Below are 17,514 nucleotides of genomic sequence, written 5' to 3'. Positions count from 1 at the left end.
GGACAAAATATTTCCTTCCGACTTTTCAATAAAAACTTTTCCCAGAATGGCAAAATACTAAAATAATATATTTTTACTCTCGCTGATTTGAATCACGCTTTTGAGAAGAAAAAAATTAAGAAACTGTTCGTCTTTGTTGTTAATAAGATTGTAGAAACGCACGCGTTATTAATATTGTCATATCCAACAATGCTATTAAAATTCTTTCACTTCTTTACCAAAAGAGGGTCCCCTTGCTTATTTCCCGAAATTTTAGCAACTTTGGCATTGAAAGGAATTTTAAATTAGACAATGCAGAATTGAGCCAATTGTTCTTAATTATTCCTTGGAATTTCTAATACTTAAGGAACCCAACATTTATGAAAAAAATGGATTTTTTGAACACTTTCTCTATGCATTGATCCTTGTACTTAATATGCAATCTACATAATTTATAATTAGTATAATTATAGCTACTCATATTTCATAGCGTTTGATGGAAATTTTTTTAAATATCTAGATTTTTTAAAGTGAATTTTAAAAATTTCTTTAAAAACAACGTTTTCATTTTTGACGATGTTTACAAAGTTTAACATTAATAACCCTCGGGCCCACTGCTCTCTAAAAACTAGTACACCACTTTAAAAAAGTTTCCTTTCTAAGTAAGTTTTCATACCTAGTAATAAGATTCAAAATCACTTCAGCAAGTCGTGAATGGCTTATGATACGCCAAACCACAGATTTATCACATTTCAAAAAAATTGAAGTCAAATAAAAAAAATTGCAGTTTGAAGGGGTGTAAAATTCAGAAATAGACTTTAAACACAATTTTTATGAACATGAATGATGCATTATTTTTATGAATTCATGATTTTTTTTTCAGAAAACATTTTTTAAAATTTCAAGTTTTACATAAAAATTCAATATTTGTCAAGCCACATTACATAAATAATCATCAGATTTCCTTTTGAAACTCAGCATTTTAAAAATAGAAAACGCTGTTTATTTTTTAATTAAATATATAAATATTTAGTTAATTCTTCCGATCTGTATATTATTTCACGCATTTCTCCACACATTAGTTTTACGCATTAAGAAAACATAAGAAGGAAATAATTTTTTAAATATCTATTGTGAAATAAAAATGTTTTACGCTTCTATGTCTTAATTCGCAATTGACCAAATGAAGCAAGTATGCCCACAAGTAATGTATTTTTTGCTCCATATAAATAAGGCATGTTGCACCTGAAATCTTATGCTTTTTTTGTCTGCTGCTCAGCTACGGTTCATGCATGCCATATAAATGCACAATAATTGCCAAAACGTTACCAACCGATCAAAATAAGCTGGATGACCTTATGTTTATGATATGGTTTTTTTCTGTTAATGACTTACCGCTATTTGCGATAACAAATTCGGACTCACATTTCATGAATTTATCAACTTCTTCATTAGATAGCAGCATCCGAATTTCTAGAAACGTTGATTTTTCCTTCTCGTAATGCGAATATTTCTTTAATATATGTATGTACAGTCGCAGAAAAAAAAAGAGCCACCCAGTATTATTCTGGCATCGTTCATCGTACAGTTATAAAGGCGTCATTTGAAAGGGCTTGATATACTCTTACAGATTTTTGGATGAAACATTTCGTAAGGGCTCTCTATATATTGAAACAAAAGTAAATAAAATTTCTAATGACAGTACCCACTTATCTCATAAAATTTTAAGACGACATCAATAGTTATTCCCAGTCATTAGTTAAGGTCAATTCATCATGAAATCATGAGTTAACAAAATTTTGATTTTCTAATGTAGAATTAAATTTTGAATTTTTATTCAATCTTAAAACCATATATTAACCTAAACTATTTTTGTTATGAAAATATAAAGTATTCTACACATTTTGCATACAGATTTAATATAAAAAAAAGTAATTTTCAATATGTGAAAAGTTATTCAAAATAAGAGTTAAAAAATTACTAAAATGCAACCAAATTAAATATGGGAATAAATCGAAGTACCAGTTTTTCTTGAGACAAATATCGTTTTCTTCAATGTTGTAATTTAAAAATACATTTAAAAAATCCGTTAGCGGCAAAATATATGAAATCAAAGTTTTAAAAAATCCGTTGCCATAATACATTATTAACAGTGGCTACTTTTAAATGTGGCCCTTTAAAGTTACTCAAGGCCCTTGTAATCAGTTAGAATTCTTATAGCTGAAACAATATCATATACAAAAAATAACAAATTCCAGAAGAATGGGATTTTTTTGTAATACATACTTTGCAGTTAATTATATATTAACTATATATTCTTAACTATATAATTTTTCAAAAATTCTGTCGAATTATTTCTCTTAATAATTTATGGATAAAAAATTCTATATTTTATAAGAAGGAAAAGACCATTCGTATTTCTTTAAATTTAATTATGTTTGTTAAGAGCACAATACTTCTTCCACGAGTCTCAAATTTTATAAGATTAATAACTATTGTATCTTTGTGTATAATCACAAATGGAATAAAGAATTCAGGCATCAAAAAATTATTTATTAGACATTTAATTTTGATAATGTGCAATAATATAGATATATTTGTAATAGTATATTATTACAATTTGTAATTTTTTATTGATTTTATTAATCCATTTAACACAGTTGATTAATAAATTTTGAATTTATCAATGCCAGTTTAATTAAATGAACTTTGTTCTGATTAAGTAAAGAAGTTCTAACATAAATTTTCGATTATTAAGCTGGTTACCTAACAAGAAGAGGGCACAGGTTGGGAAATTGCGTTCAAGATGAAATTTAGCATAACAGTAGTATGCATTTAGGATGATCATTCTTTAAAATATTAAAGCGCAATATCCAGCCAATTTCGAGAAAATGCCCTTCCAACTTTCAGCATAGCTTATATATTAATAAAGTGTCGCCACTATCGATGGCCCGAAAAGCATAGACGGTAAGGCGCCGACCTCACATTCACGATAGCCGAGTTCCGCACGAGGTTAGCGTTTTTTACTATTTGTGTTTGTTTACATTCTAATTTGTTTCAAATTCATTTAACAGTTTATAAACTTTTCAAATTAATATGTTTTTAATTTTTTATACGAAAATAAATATTTATTTACTTCATTCTTGGATTATAAATTAATTTTTAGAAAAGAATAATTAAAAGTTTGTATGTGTTTTTTTAAGTATTCAAAATAAATTAATAATTTGAAGATGTATCAATTAATATGTTACTCATTTTTGCATGGAAAAATAAATGTATTTTTTCTTAATATGTAAGTTTTAATATATTTCTAAAAGGAAAACAATTATGTTCATTTATAGGGTTCTTGAATTATAATTATAATGCAATTTTTAAGTATTAAAATAATTTCAAGTATAATTCTAACTATAAAATAATTTAAATATTTATTTTAATTTAAAATAATTCAAAGTTTTAAATTTTCGGATTTTAATAATTGTAAATTATTTTTTATAACTGAACAAAGGCGTATGTACATGGGAAAATTAAAGACAGGAGTTGAAATTAATAAAATTACATCAGTATGCATTCTCAATATTAATACTGAAAAGGAAAAAATTAGAAAGCAAATGTTACGTTATGGTATGCATTGGCAGATGGTTCAACATTTTTAATAACATGATACGGCACACTTCGCCCGCCGCCCGATTTTCTGAAGAAAGACATATATTTTTTGAAACTAAATGAAACTGGTTTTCCAATCGATTCCTTTCTTTTGTGATAATCATTATTTATTAAATTTGCAAAATATCGAAATATATCTATCTTGTTAACAATGTTTTTACGATAATTACCCTTCTGATTCTATTACCAATATAAAATTAATGAAATATTTTTATAATGTCAGTAAATATAATTAATATTTATCATCATTTAAATTGTATTTCTAATTATTTTTCCTGCTTACAAATAAAACTATGATTCAAGTATTAGGTGAAATAACATTTATTTTTGAGAGATATTAATTTTGAAAATATTTATTTTTGATTGATGAAATAGTTACAAATTATTAATACTTTATGTAATTTTATTTAAATATTTTTTTAAGAAAAACGCGATCATATATTTAATATTTAAAAACAATTAGATTATAATTCAAATATTAAGAGAAAATGCATTTATTTTTCTATGCAAAAATGAGTATTATATTAATGAAACCATTTTTAAATTGCTAACATAATTAGAATAATTTGGAATATTTAAAAAAAACATTAATATTTTTAATTATTTTTCTTCTAAAAATTAAATTATAATCCAAGAATTAGGAAAATCAATATTTATTTTTGTATCAAACATGAAAATTTTTTTAATTAAAATTGTTAAATTAATTTGAAATAATTTAGAAAGAAAATAAATTTTTTAAGAAGCAAAAATCACGAACGTAGAATCGAACACTGGTCTCGAGAATGCTACACAGACGAGCACGCGGTAACTGAGGCACGTTATTAGTATATGAGCTATGCTGAAAGTTTGAGGACCATTTTCTTGAAACAGGTTGATTGTTGCGTCTAAAGAAGGAACATCCTAAAGATCTACTACCGTAATACTGATTCTCCCCCCCCCCCCCCGAACTCAGTTTTCAACTCCTGGTCTCTCCCTTTCAGATGCCCAAAGGAATGATTAGATGTTTTTATTCTTACAATTAGACCTCTCTTCAAATTTCGAGTCATATCAGAAGAAGTAAGATACGTGATGAATTATAGCATAAAAAAGTGCTACAGGAAAACAATTATTAAAATAAAAGATATGAATATAGAATTCTCTGCGATTTGCTTTTGACGCCAGTGAAACACATATCTCCTGTAAACATGTCTTCATGCAATGAAATCTTTAATAAAACAAAAAGCCTTTGTAAAGGACACTTTAGTGTCCTTTACAAAGGCTTTTTGTTTTATTAAAGCATGGAAGAAAACTAATTTACATTTATCAGGGAATTAAATGCATTACTTTTTCGAATGCTTTGAAAGAAAGTGGCGAATCATGTCAAGTCTTTTTATAAGTAATAAGCAGTGATGATAGGAATAGTACATACTCATAAGGAAATGAAGGAGTAAAATGCAAAATATGAAAGCCAGTTAATTTTCTCTCTCTCTTTTGGTAAGAATTTTCAAAACTATAATTAAGATTACTGAAAAAGCAAAATTTTTCAGTGTTGTGCTTTGAAAGTGAAGAGGTTCAAATTCAATCGCAATGATAATAATAATTATAAAAAAATAAATAAAACCCTCTCAAATCTCTTCATTATTTCTTTACTGAAAAATAATGAAAATACTCCCCAACATTTTAAAGCAATTTTTACTCTAAATATAAATTATTATGAACGAAATAGTAATCAGTTTTAATATGAATATTATAACTTTGCAGATGCTTTAAAAGTTTCACAAAAATACTATTAAAATAATACTGACTTTATATAGGAATGTCGGTTAGATTGTCTTAATCCCATACACTATGATCTGCATGCAGGGAAGATGCAACGGTCCTGAGCTGATGTGAGACTCAATCAGTGACATTAGTTTCCCTTCTTTCGTGGATATTCAGGTAAGGGGTAGCTCAGGTGAGAGGTTCGCAAATGGCCAATGAAAATTCTGAGACTTTCAGGCATTTCTCCAAAGTTCATTCCATTAAAGACCAGCGATTAAAAAGATGATTAAAGGGACCTGCTTTGTGCTACCTTGTATTTGTGTCATTCACTTATTTTACTTTATATAATGGGATATATATACGATTTTAAATATTGGTACATTGCTTGATATTACTATATGTCTAAATCTACTATACTACTATACCTACTATGTCTTCCATCATTTGGACATTTTTATGTTTATGTGTGTTACTGATTCCTAACCTTATTTACCTTCCATATTCTGATGACGACTGTAAGACTTTTAATAAATAAGTAATGGTTCTCTCACCGGCGACCTTCAAAGTCGTACACCCTTTTGGGTAGGCGGGTCGTCGTCGACCAAAACCAAGATGACTAAAGGCGGCTTATCAAATGAGTTAAAGTGACATGGTTGCATTTCATTGGCCGATTATACATTCAAAAAGTTAACGTCAGATAGATGACGTAGAAAGTTCATATTTTCTTTTACGACCGATCAGGTACAGCCTCGTTCAAACTAAATGACTGGTTGCTTCGTCATTCAATCTATATTTATCTCTGTTTCTCCTGTCTGAGTCTCATTTCCAAAACTCTCATTGAAAAATGCAGGCAATTGTTTTTAAAAATCCAAAAATATGCTAACTAAGACCTAAATTAATTAAATTGATTGATGAAGGAAGAAAGTTCGGTTAAAATTTTATACACATTGTGGGTTGGAACTTGCCGAAATGACAAAACACTTTTTTTTTGTAAGTATCAAAGAACATATTAACGCTCGATCAATTATAATCTTTCCCATGAAATTTGAAATTTAATAATATAAAACATTATTAAATAAAAACTTCCTGATTAAAAATTTATCAAGGAAGTAGCTGACTAATGAAAGCAAAGAAATTAAATAGTAGGAAAGGAAAGAAATTAAATAGTAGGAAAGGAAAGAAATTAAAAAGTAGCAGAACATGAAATTTCTTTCTTCACGATTGTTCTGAAATAAAATATTTTGAAACATTTCAGGAAATGTAAGCGCTATTTTAACCAATGATAAATATTCGACACATATTATGGATTATAAATATATATATGACATAAATTAAAGAATAACTAGCTGTATTAGCACAAAAGGGTCAACGCACGTAATTACGCTAACTTTACGATATTTACCGACATACAAGATATCAAAAAATATGAAAGGGAATATTGTACAAGTTCTTTCACAGATAGATAAGAGAGAGCGGCGGAGACGAAGTAAATGAAGAATAAATAAGTATGGTCAATAGAGCATAACAAAAGGAAGATTTGAGAGAAATGATGAGGAAAAATTTGGAAAACTGAGTTAGGTAAATTTTTTCGCTTTCAAATTATTAAAGAAAATGGGCTTTTAAGGCAATGTATTTATATGTTATTTATCGAGTTTTCGGAGCGCTTCAGCTTTGTTTACAGGATGAAAAGTTGAGAAATTTTGCGAGAAAGAACATACACAGAAAGAATTAAGCATAACAAATTTTGGCTTTTAAAATATAAGCAGGACAATAGCTGCACTGATGTTGAGAATAAAAAATATTAAAAAAAAAAAAAAAACGAATATTGTGAGTATTAAAGGATTTCTTTCCAATCCGCTTTTAACTGATTCTATTTTTTTCTTTTTTTTTCAATTTCTTATTTCCCCTTTCCTTTCCAGAAAACAAGAATAAATATAAAAAAAAACTCATTAAACTTACTTCGGTTAATAAGCGAATTTAAATATATAGGATATTTCCTTTTGTTTTCATAAATGCTCATGTGCATGTACCAAAGGATTGTTTTGTGTTTCGTTGAGGAAGCAATAACTATTTTCCTTTTGCTACTTTATATTGGAAGTTAGTTTCATCTGCAATCAGTCAGCAATACTTTTAAAACTATGAGCAAATTAAGAATAAACAGAAAGGGATCAAAATATAAAATATTTCGATAAATCATAAGCCCACATTTGATAATTATATTTTTCATTATGTCGTTTGTTTTGCTCAGCTGAATAACAAAATGCATATTTTTTCTGATTAGCTGTTATTGATCAATAATCAGTGCTTTGTTTCATGGTCAATAGATTGATTATTGGCAAACTTACCTTCTTGCGTTAGGGATTTTTTTTATTATTATTTAGTCAGTTTCATATTTTCAAAGGTGACAAATAAAATTCAAAGGATGCTTAAAGGATAAGGAATGATAATTTACTTTTGATTTAAAAACATTTTAAAAGATTTTAAAAATATAAGAGAATGGATTTTAATTCATCAAATGATTAAAATTTTCCAACAAAGCTTTTTGTGCATTTACTTTATATTCTTCTTTCTAAGAAAATACTTTCAAATTTTCTAAAAAAAAAAGTAAAAGAGGAAATTATACAACTGACGTCGAGAAAATATTTTGATTTTTTAGATCTAAAAAATGGAAATGACCCCTCAACAGAAAATGTCAAATATCTCTCCATGCAATCATGGTATATAAACCAAAATTTGTAGGCCGGGTAATTTTTCCATGAAAAATATATTCATGAGATCAATAAATGTTGCTTTGGAAGTTTCAAAGCTGGTACAATTTGAAATATGTAAACAATTTCCTATGGAAAGTTTAGGCATAGCAACTTTTTGTATTTATTAATAACTTTAGAATGGTATTCTTAGTTTTTACATAGGATGATCGATTGTAAAACAAATTTGGGTGTTTCCATTTTTTCCCGCTACTGTACGCATATAATAAGTGTTGAACTAAAACATGCTCTATAAACAATGACACACAATTTTACGTTGATCTTTACTGTGTTGTTAGTAGAATGCAGTAGCAAATAAAAAAACAAATGCAGACATGGTGGGTTTTGAGTCGCTTTTTTTAAACCCTGTCTGCTTAAGTTCTGATCTCGGAAGTCGCGTGAGCAACATTGCGCACGTTCGAAAACAGCATTTTTAACAACTTAATAGAAAACAGGTCACTATTTTTACAAACCCAAATATATATATATATATATATATATATATATATATATATATATATATATATATATATATATAATGGTTCAATTGTTTCCTATGTTCCAACCAATTTTTGGTGCTGCGATGATTAACGCATTAAAGCATGGGAAAATGTCCAATAATTCAGATATTCAAGAATGTTAGATAGGGGTTAACTTTTAAAAATCAAACATAAGATATATTTTATAAATTATTAATTTAATTTGAAGAAAGAGTTAAACGATTTTATCTACAAATTAAAGCGACAGGAGATTAAAAAGTGATAGAACAAATATAAAATTAACATGGATCCTTTTTAAATAGAATGTATCTACTTCCAAAAAAAAAAAAAAAGGTTTTGAATTTTTTTTTGTCAGGGTGGGTAATTAATACATCAAGTAAATCAACAATATTCCTGTCTAAACAGATGATTTCATTTTATGCGGGTCATTGGTACATCTATACAACGTATTAAATATTTATATAAGTTTTGATTGCAAAAATGGTTACAATGAAAGCAGAGAAACGATTAAATACCTGTTAAATGATTTCTTCTGGACAGTTTATAAAATAATTTACCAATTGAAACAGAAACCACATTTTTTTTCCAAAATAAAATTGTTATCAGTTAAAAACAAACAAACAAGAATATCAAATCATTTATCTGCATTGAGATATTAAACTAATTCATGAAATCTGTAAAGCTGACATTAGTGGCTTGACCCAGTTGCGTATAATCTAAATTTGATTTCCTAAGACGATATTATGCTTGTGAGTGTATGGAATTCAATATTATTTGAGGTAATAAAAGTTTAAGTTTGTTGAAAAATGTCTAATGATTTATTTTAAAAACATTAATTATCCCATGAAATAAGTCTTAATAATGTTTATGTTTCTAAGAATTTTAAATATCACTGAGTATTTATATATAAATACTACTATTATTGTAATTTTTATATATTTATGAATAAAATGACTTTTTAAAAATATCGGAGATTTTAGATTAATATTAAATAATGTTCTTCCTAAATTTAAATCCTTATTGTATTATGTATCTATTTTATTAAGCAAGGAATTTATACAATGCAACTTATCCACAAAATTAAATTTTTATTGAAATATCTCGTACAAGTATAAATCAGAAAAATATATTATCATAAATAGATTAAACTTAATTAAAATCAATAGAATGACTTTGTTTGTTTCTGTAACAGGTGCGATCTATTAGCGATATTGTTTCAGTTCTTTTCAAAGTATTTGAAATAACATTTTTAATTGAATGACGATATGTTAATTCATTAATGAAGACATACTTTTCAATACCCGCTAGCAAAATGCATTTAAATTAAAAATGGGATTTTATTAGTCTGTAAAGTCACTGAAGAACAGGAAAAGAGCAGAGATGAGGTTCTTATTCAGCTAATTATTCCTTTGATAAATAATACCCTTCTTGATTTTGCAGTTTGATAAACCATATCCAGTCATCCCTTATATTGATGTTTCCCTTTGTATTGCCAATTTTGCGAGGGCAGCTAATTACATTCTCAGGAGTGCTCTCCGGTTAAGAGTGTGAAAATGAGTCTGCCCCCTTTCAATCTCAATAGCTGAAGATCAGAGGAGAGAGATAAGCGACAACAGATTAAATTCAAATTTGATTCAATTCTAGATTACGCATCTGATAATTTGAGCTTTTCTAGGATTCCATCCACATGTTAATTACAACTGTATCATAAGTTACAAATGAATTTCGGACTTACATGTATATAATGACAATTTATCTTTGATTAAAGATTCAGGTGACGAAGCGTGCGAAGTTAATGCAACTTTCATGCAAGTATTGTGATCTTAATCATTCGTTAATCACCTCTGAGGCCAAACAAGAGCAGATAGTTTACAATCCGATTCCGATTTAATATTTGAGCAGAAATAGAAATCTATTGAGAACTTTTCAATCATTTCGCAATCGAGAAAGCTAGTTTAAGATTCATTATGGAAATATTCATCGATATGCTCAGATATTCCTTAGGGATTTCACGTATTCTTCGAATTAGACCTAAGTCAAGGTTTTGTATAACAAAATTCCTAACTTGGCATAGAATGATTTAGATACCTATAATGGTTCGAATTATTTATTAATGCATTTTGAATAAGAGTTTATTTAAAATTGAGAAGTAGTCAGTATTTAAGTTACTTAAATGGCATAATTGCAGTTGTATATGTGCATAAACTGACAAATAATAATGCGCTACTATTTAATATTTCACCGCACATAATTAGGAAATATTATGAGGGATTTCATTGAAAAACCATTAAGTACTGATTCAGGATTTTGGTTTTCATTAGAATGTAAATTTAGCTAGTCATTTGTTTAGGATGCTGATACTGCGTTAAAAATAAAATTATCTTAAAAAATTTACAACGAATTGTAAAATCTAAGTCTTTATCTAACAGGAAGGCTAGATTGATTCAACTATCTATATTTTAACTCAAAATATTGTTTAACAAGGTTAAGAGTTAAACGTTTTTTTATGTGAAAAATTTCAAAGGAAAATTATCAAAATAACACATATCATGTCAAAAATAACTTCATTTTGAAAGTTCTTGCAATACATCACAGCTATCTTTGATCGACTTGATTCCTGAATAGTGCAGGATGTTCGCATTGTTTAATATGCGAGATTTTCTCCCTATCATTTCTCTAGTTCTGCATAATACTTCTGAAAAATTGGGGAGTTCTACACATAAATACAGAAGAACTGATTCGTAATTTATTATTTCATTTGAAGATTTTAAAGCTTTATTTTCTAATTTCCAGTCAATTTTATAAACAGAACTATTGATTAAAATAGAAAATAAGTCCATCTTTCAATTACAAAGGGGAGAAAATATATCGTAATATAAAATACATTCACTCAATCTAATTTTTATTACAATTGGATAAAAACTGACAGTTGCACATTTCCGATTCATGAAATTATTAAGGACAGACAAATGTTTATGCTGACGAAAGCATTATTGTCTAAGAAGCTTAGCAATTTTAAAAGATAATCTATTTCTGCAGATGGTACTCCTTTTTGATGCAATGAAAAGAAAACCAATAACGGTTTTCAGATTCGTTTTTATTTATTTCTGAATAAAATAATTAATATTTGAGATTACATCGTCTGAAAAGAAGCAATTTTTTCACAAGAAAAATCGTCAAATATTGAAAATAAAATACTACTATTTTGTATATAACATTTGGTTAACTTTTTTATATAAATTTATAACATTTTGATGCCTGATTTTAATCACAATTTATAAAATATTCTGCTTAGAATATAACGAATTATTAAATGTAATATATTTTTAAAAATCTACTTATCTGACTAAAATGCCATACAAACTGAAATTAACAATATAATATGACTATAAAATATCTCTATATATCACAACCTAAAAGTTGTCGTACTTATTTTAAAGACAAAATATAATAAATAATGATCTTTAAATTTCTTTTTTCAGTTAGATTTAAACATTTTCTTAAAATATTTAAAAAACAATTACTTACTTCAGCCTTTGTTATGTAAATTGGCTTATTAAGGACAATCCATGTTACAGTTTCGTGACAACCAGGCATTGTAGTCGAACCTTCGTAAGTCATGAACTGGTTTGTATCGGGCAATAAACCTTGAATTGATATGTGTGTTATATTCTTCATTTGCCCTAGAAAAGTCAAAACACAAAAATGTAACAATTCTTGACCAAAATTTTGAATAAAAATTTTTTTTCCGTTCGGGCATCTTTACCGAGTAAAAATACAGGTTTCTCAAAAAAATAAAAATAAATACATGAATACTTTGAATGGTAATAACCATTATTTCATCATTTATGGTCATACAAAAAATTTGTAACTTACATTAAGGTTTCATATCTTGGATTAATGAATATAAATGTCTAAATTTTATCAGCTATCGGAAGGTTCATGATTTTAGCTAAAGCAATAATTTTTGATTTTTTTAAAATTGTGAAATTTTACAATGAATTGATTTATTAAACTGTCCAATTCTATTGTTACTATTAATTTAGTGATTTTTGAAGCGACTTTTGAGCGCGGATTCTAGTACTGCATAGTTATTGAAATATTAACTCTAGTTTTCAAGATATAGAGAAAATTAAATTTCAGTAGCTGTATATACGCAGTATTTTAATCGTATAAAATATGTCCCAAATATAATACAATAATAAAATTAAACCAATGTATAAAGCATCTTAATTCTAAGCAGTAATCAAAATATAAATTAGAAGAGAAATCACATGGAATTTGACTATGCAAACTGTCTTGGCGACCGAACAATATTATCTTAAGTCATCTTGTAGACTATTTTACCAGCATGTAGTTCAATAAAACTTTTCTTTTCCGAGAACTGATGATCTTTATCTGATATCTGCACATTCGAGAGTTAATTGAAAAAGGAGGGTATTTCCTGGGAGGTGTTACAATAGCCACTTATATAATAATATAGAATCTCATCTCGATGGAATTTTTTTGAACAGCTATTCAGGATAAAGAGGTAGAACTCAAATCTCATTTCAGTGAACTTTCTTTCCGAGGATACGTGAAATATAATATTTAAAGCTGAAAACCAGCTTCAATTAATAATCGAGAGCATTTATTGAAAGAAAATGACATTTAAAGTAATAATTTGTTACCCTATCGATTGATTTTATCTTCAACATCCGATCATTAACGAACTACATTCTACATTTCTAATAACCGATAAGATTCTACCATTATTATGAAATAATTTGAACTATGAAACTTTGATGCATATTATGAATTGCTAATTTAATAATTATTCAAAATGTGTATGCATTTTGGAACATTCTGTATTTGTCTAAAATCTTTTGGTGTGGCGAGAAGAAAAAAAACCCTATCATTCGATTGACTGATTTATATTTTGTGTTTATTATCAAAAATTTAGAAAAAGATTAATATTTCAGTAGATTCCTCGAGATTAACGATATTTAAATAAATTCATGACCCTTTTTTATCACTTTTATCTATTATTATCCAAGAAATGTGCGTTAATCCGGTTTCTTATTTTGTTGTTTATTCCCTGTGTTTCAGTTATTAAAAGGTAAAAAGCAAAAATAATTTCATGATTGACTGAGAAAACAATGCACATATAAGTGCTGAAAATTTTCATCAGAAGGAATAATATTATCAAATAAAAAAATGTTATAAATTAAAAATACATTTTTAGAAAGAAGAATTTCTTTATATGTTAGTTATTAAAATATCTAAACGGGCCATAAAACGAATTATTACTTAGAAATTTGGTATACCTTGAATTCATGCTTTTTACTTGTATAAGAATAGTTATTTGAAATATGTTTTTCCTTTATAGTAATCAAAGACTAGTTTCTATAACCATAATAAAGGGTAAAATGGCAAAAAATTAACTGATATTTATGTGTATATGTGGATGCCCAAATTAGTTACTTCAATAAGAGACAGCAAAAAAATATATCATAAAAAGAAAGAAAAATTTTAAGACGTATGATTCCTTTCAAATTGCTGAAAAATAACTTTAAAAAAATTAACTGAGAAATTAATATTGATTTCAACTCATAATTCCGAACAATTTTGTGTTTAGAGAATCGACATATATATGATATGTGTTAAAAAAATGAGTGCTTCAGCATCAGAAGATATGTTTCAATTTTCAGTTTCACAGTGCAAAGCAGGGAAGAATATAATTGTATGTTCTAGTCTTAGTTATTTCACACAGGATGGCAATTTTGTTTTAACGGGGGGAAATTATAAAATGTCACTGAATTCAAGGAAATTATACATTTCAAATCTTTCTACATCCATGCTTCGAGGGTCTCAAAATTCTGATTGCAATCGAAAGAGTCCCCTTACCCCATTATCCTTCTTACTATGCTGAATATGGGCAAAGATGTGAAGAATGAGTATGCAACTTTCCAGTAAAAGAGCGAATTCTGAATAAATCTGACGTGGCGAGATCACGACTACACTTGATTCAGAAAATGGAGCCTCATACTTTGACAAAAATGTTTGTCAATTCTGAATATTTAGAAAAAAGAAAATAAGAAATGATGTTTCACTTGGGATAAGTACATCAAATGTAAGATCTTCCAAGAAGTGTTAACCTTCTAGGAAAGCATTTATTTTAAATATACTAACAAGCTAACATCAGTTATGTCAAGTCTTAAGTTTAGAATGCAATAATAATACATAAAAATACAATTTTTCTCCTCAGTATAACGTGGTATTTATTTAAACTGTTTTAAAACTTATCTTTGACAATTAATGAAGGTAAGAAATGTATTTGCTCATTTTCAGTTATTTTATATACAAATCGTATTTGTAAATTTAATATTGGGTCATGGAGGTCCTCGAAATAAATAAACTTTATATATAAATTTTAAAATGTTGTTTATTTCAGTGAGTAAAAAAAAAAAATTCTTTTATTTTTATAAATTCGCATTTACACGGATATTCTTGAAAATGTGCCATTGGAACCTTTGAAGCAGGTTATTACGTAGATGTAAATCATAAAAATATCAAACCATGAATTAGTATTTATAATTTCATGCATTGTTTCACCAGACATTTATATCCTTCATTAGTTATATAATTACTATTTTAATAATCTAATTATATTTGTTCATATATTGGCTAAATACAGTACGCTTTTTTATATCTGCTGCCATAATTTTAAAATTTAAATCTTATGATATCGATTGAAGTAGTCCTTTGATTCCTTCTATTTTTGCTTTTTTACGAGCTTAAATTGAGTTTTAACTTAAATATAAGTAATACAGAATTTGAGGAAAACTTTTTCTGTTAAGATCATTTAAAGGAACTATTTTCACGCAAACAAAAGTACAGACACGAAAAGAAAAAAGGAGCCACCCAGTTTTATTCTGGTATCGTAATTTTGCATTCATTAGAAAGGTACCATTCGAAAAGACTTAACGTACCCTTAAATATTTTTCAATTAAAAATTTTACAAGGAAAAATATATATATTGAAATAAATAAAAAACACTTTGGACATTTCCAATGGTAATCTCCATTTTTCTCATCAAATTTTAAAACTACATAAAAATTATTCACAAAAATCAAGTTTTATTAGTTTAAGTCTATTCATTTTGAAATTATGAGCTAACAAATTTTGAATTTCTAATGTTAAAATTAAATTTTGAACTTTCATTGATATCTTAAAAAGTACCATTGTTATTGAATTAAACTTTCTAGTTATGAAATTATAGCGTATTCTACATATTTTCCACATTTATTTATATTTGTCCACATTTCCACATTTATTTTATTTATATTTTTATTTATATTTATATTATTTATATTTATATTATTTAGATTTATATCATTTATATTTATATTATTTATATTTATATTATTTATATTTATATTATATCCGGAAACATTTAAAATTAGACTTAAATTTTTAAAAATTGCAACACACTAAAATTTTAGCATATATCGATGAATAAGGCCATTTTATGGGGACATTGGAAATTTCAACTCATTTCTTAGGGTAATTCTTCCGTTATATAAAGGTTTCTGTTGCTAACCTAAAACAATGCACACATTTCAAAATATTGAAAGTTTTTTATTTGGTGTTTAATAATTCATGCATTTCTTAAAACAAATGTGGTTTACCACTCTGTTGTAATTAGGGATTGCAATACCGGACCAAAATTTCAATACCGGTATTCGGTATTTTTTAGATCTTAATACCGGGACACCGGTTTTAATACCGGTATTTGAAATTTTAGAAAAAGAAAGAAAACAAGGTGTCTCTTTGTTTTATTTGCCAGTTTTATAAGAGAGTGTAAATATCACAAAAAATAATATGGAATTTATAAATTATAGCAGTATATAAAGAATCACAAATAAGTAAAGGAACAACTTATTTATTTAAATCACAAAAAAAGTGTAAATATCACTATTCAGTTTGTGGTACTATTACAAATTTTTGAAATGTGATCTTAAAAAACCTAATGCATCAATTGTACTGTCATTAAAGCTGAAAAGTAATATTTTTGTAAAAATTACCAGCTGTCGAAAACGCTCTTTCGGCATCTACGTTAGTTGGGTGATACTGTTAGCAATGCTCGATATACTTTTTCCAAGTATTTACCTCTAAATCCCTCATCATCAAATAAATCAATTTCTCGTCGGTTGGTTTTAGATATAGCTGATTTATGTATTGTATTTTGGTTTGTTGAATCGCTAATTCTAATTTTTGTTCAAGAGACAATTCCTTTTCACTATCGACATTAGTGTCATCATAATCTTCGATAACTGAACCGAATTCTTCTGAATGTGGATAGGTTTGTGGGTAAAAAATTGTAAGAAAATTTACTATAAACTTAATCAGATTTGAATTGATTATTTTCTTTTCTTCTTTTCCATTTTCATTTTTAAAATCATTATAATTATGTAAATACCCTAAGACATTTTCTATTTTGGTATGCCTTTCTTCTGTGCGATTTTTCAATGTAATATATAATTCTTCAGATAGTGATGTGTGCTGTTCTTTCAGTGACTGCATCATGAAATTTATTGTTGCATTAGCTGTTAATAAATTAGAATCTCTACGACAAAATGCCTCTATAGTCAGCTTTATTGGAAGTAGAGCTGATATAGTTCTGGATATTAAGTTGAATTCACTGTCTGAAAAATTAATTTACAGGTTTAAGTCGATTATTGCTTTTTGGATTGGATTTCTCAATTTCAAAAATCGTTCCATCATCAGGAGTAAACTGTTCCAACGTGTTTTAGAATCTAATATTAACATATATTCGGTTTTATTTTCAGTTAGTATATATTTTTGTAATATGGCATTTTTTGTAGGGGAACGTTTAAATATCT

General features: G+C 27.1%; 1 protein-coding gene across 1 annotated transcript in view; it reads right to left on the bottom strand.

Annotated features, from left to right (window-relative positions):
• Positions 1-17,514, bottom strand: part of LOC129960645 (carbonic anhydrase-related protein 10-like) — a 527,176-nt gene that overhangs the window by 32,392 nt on the left and 477,270 nt on the right. Inside the window, exon 7 of the mRNA XM_056074193.1 lies at positions 12,158-12,312. Coding sequence (XP_055930168.1) covers positions 12,158-12,312 — 155 coding nt within the window. The remainder of the gene's footprint in view (positions 1-12,157; positions 12,313-17,514) is intronic.

The sequence above is a fragment of the Argiope bruennichi genome, chromosome X2, assembly GCF_947563725.1.
Source record: "Argiope bruennichi chromosome X2, qqArgBrue1.1, whole genome shotgun sequence".
Lineage (NCBI taxonomy): Eukaryota > Metazoa > Arthropoda > Arachnida > Araneae > Araneidae > Argiope > Argiope bruennichi.
The sequence above is the reverse complement of the archived record's forward strand: the minus strand, read 5'-3'. Positions and strand labels throughout refer to the sequence as shown.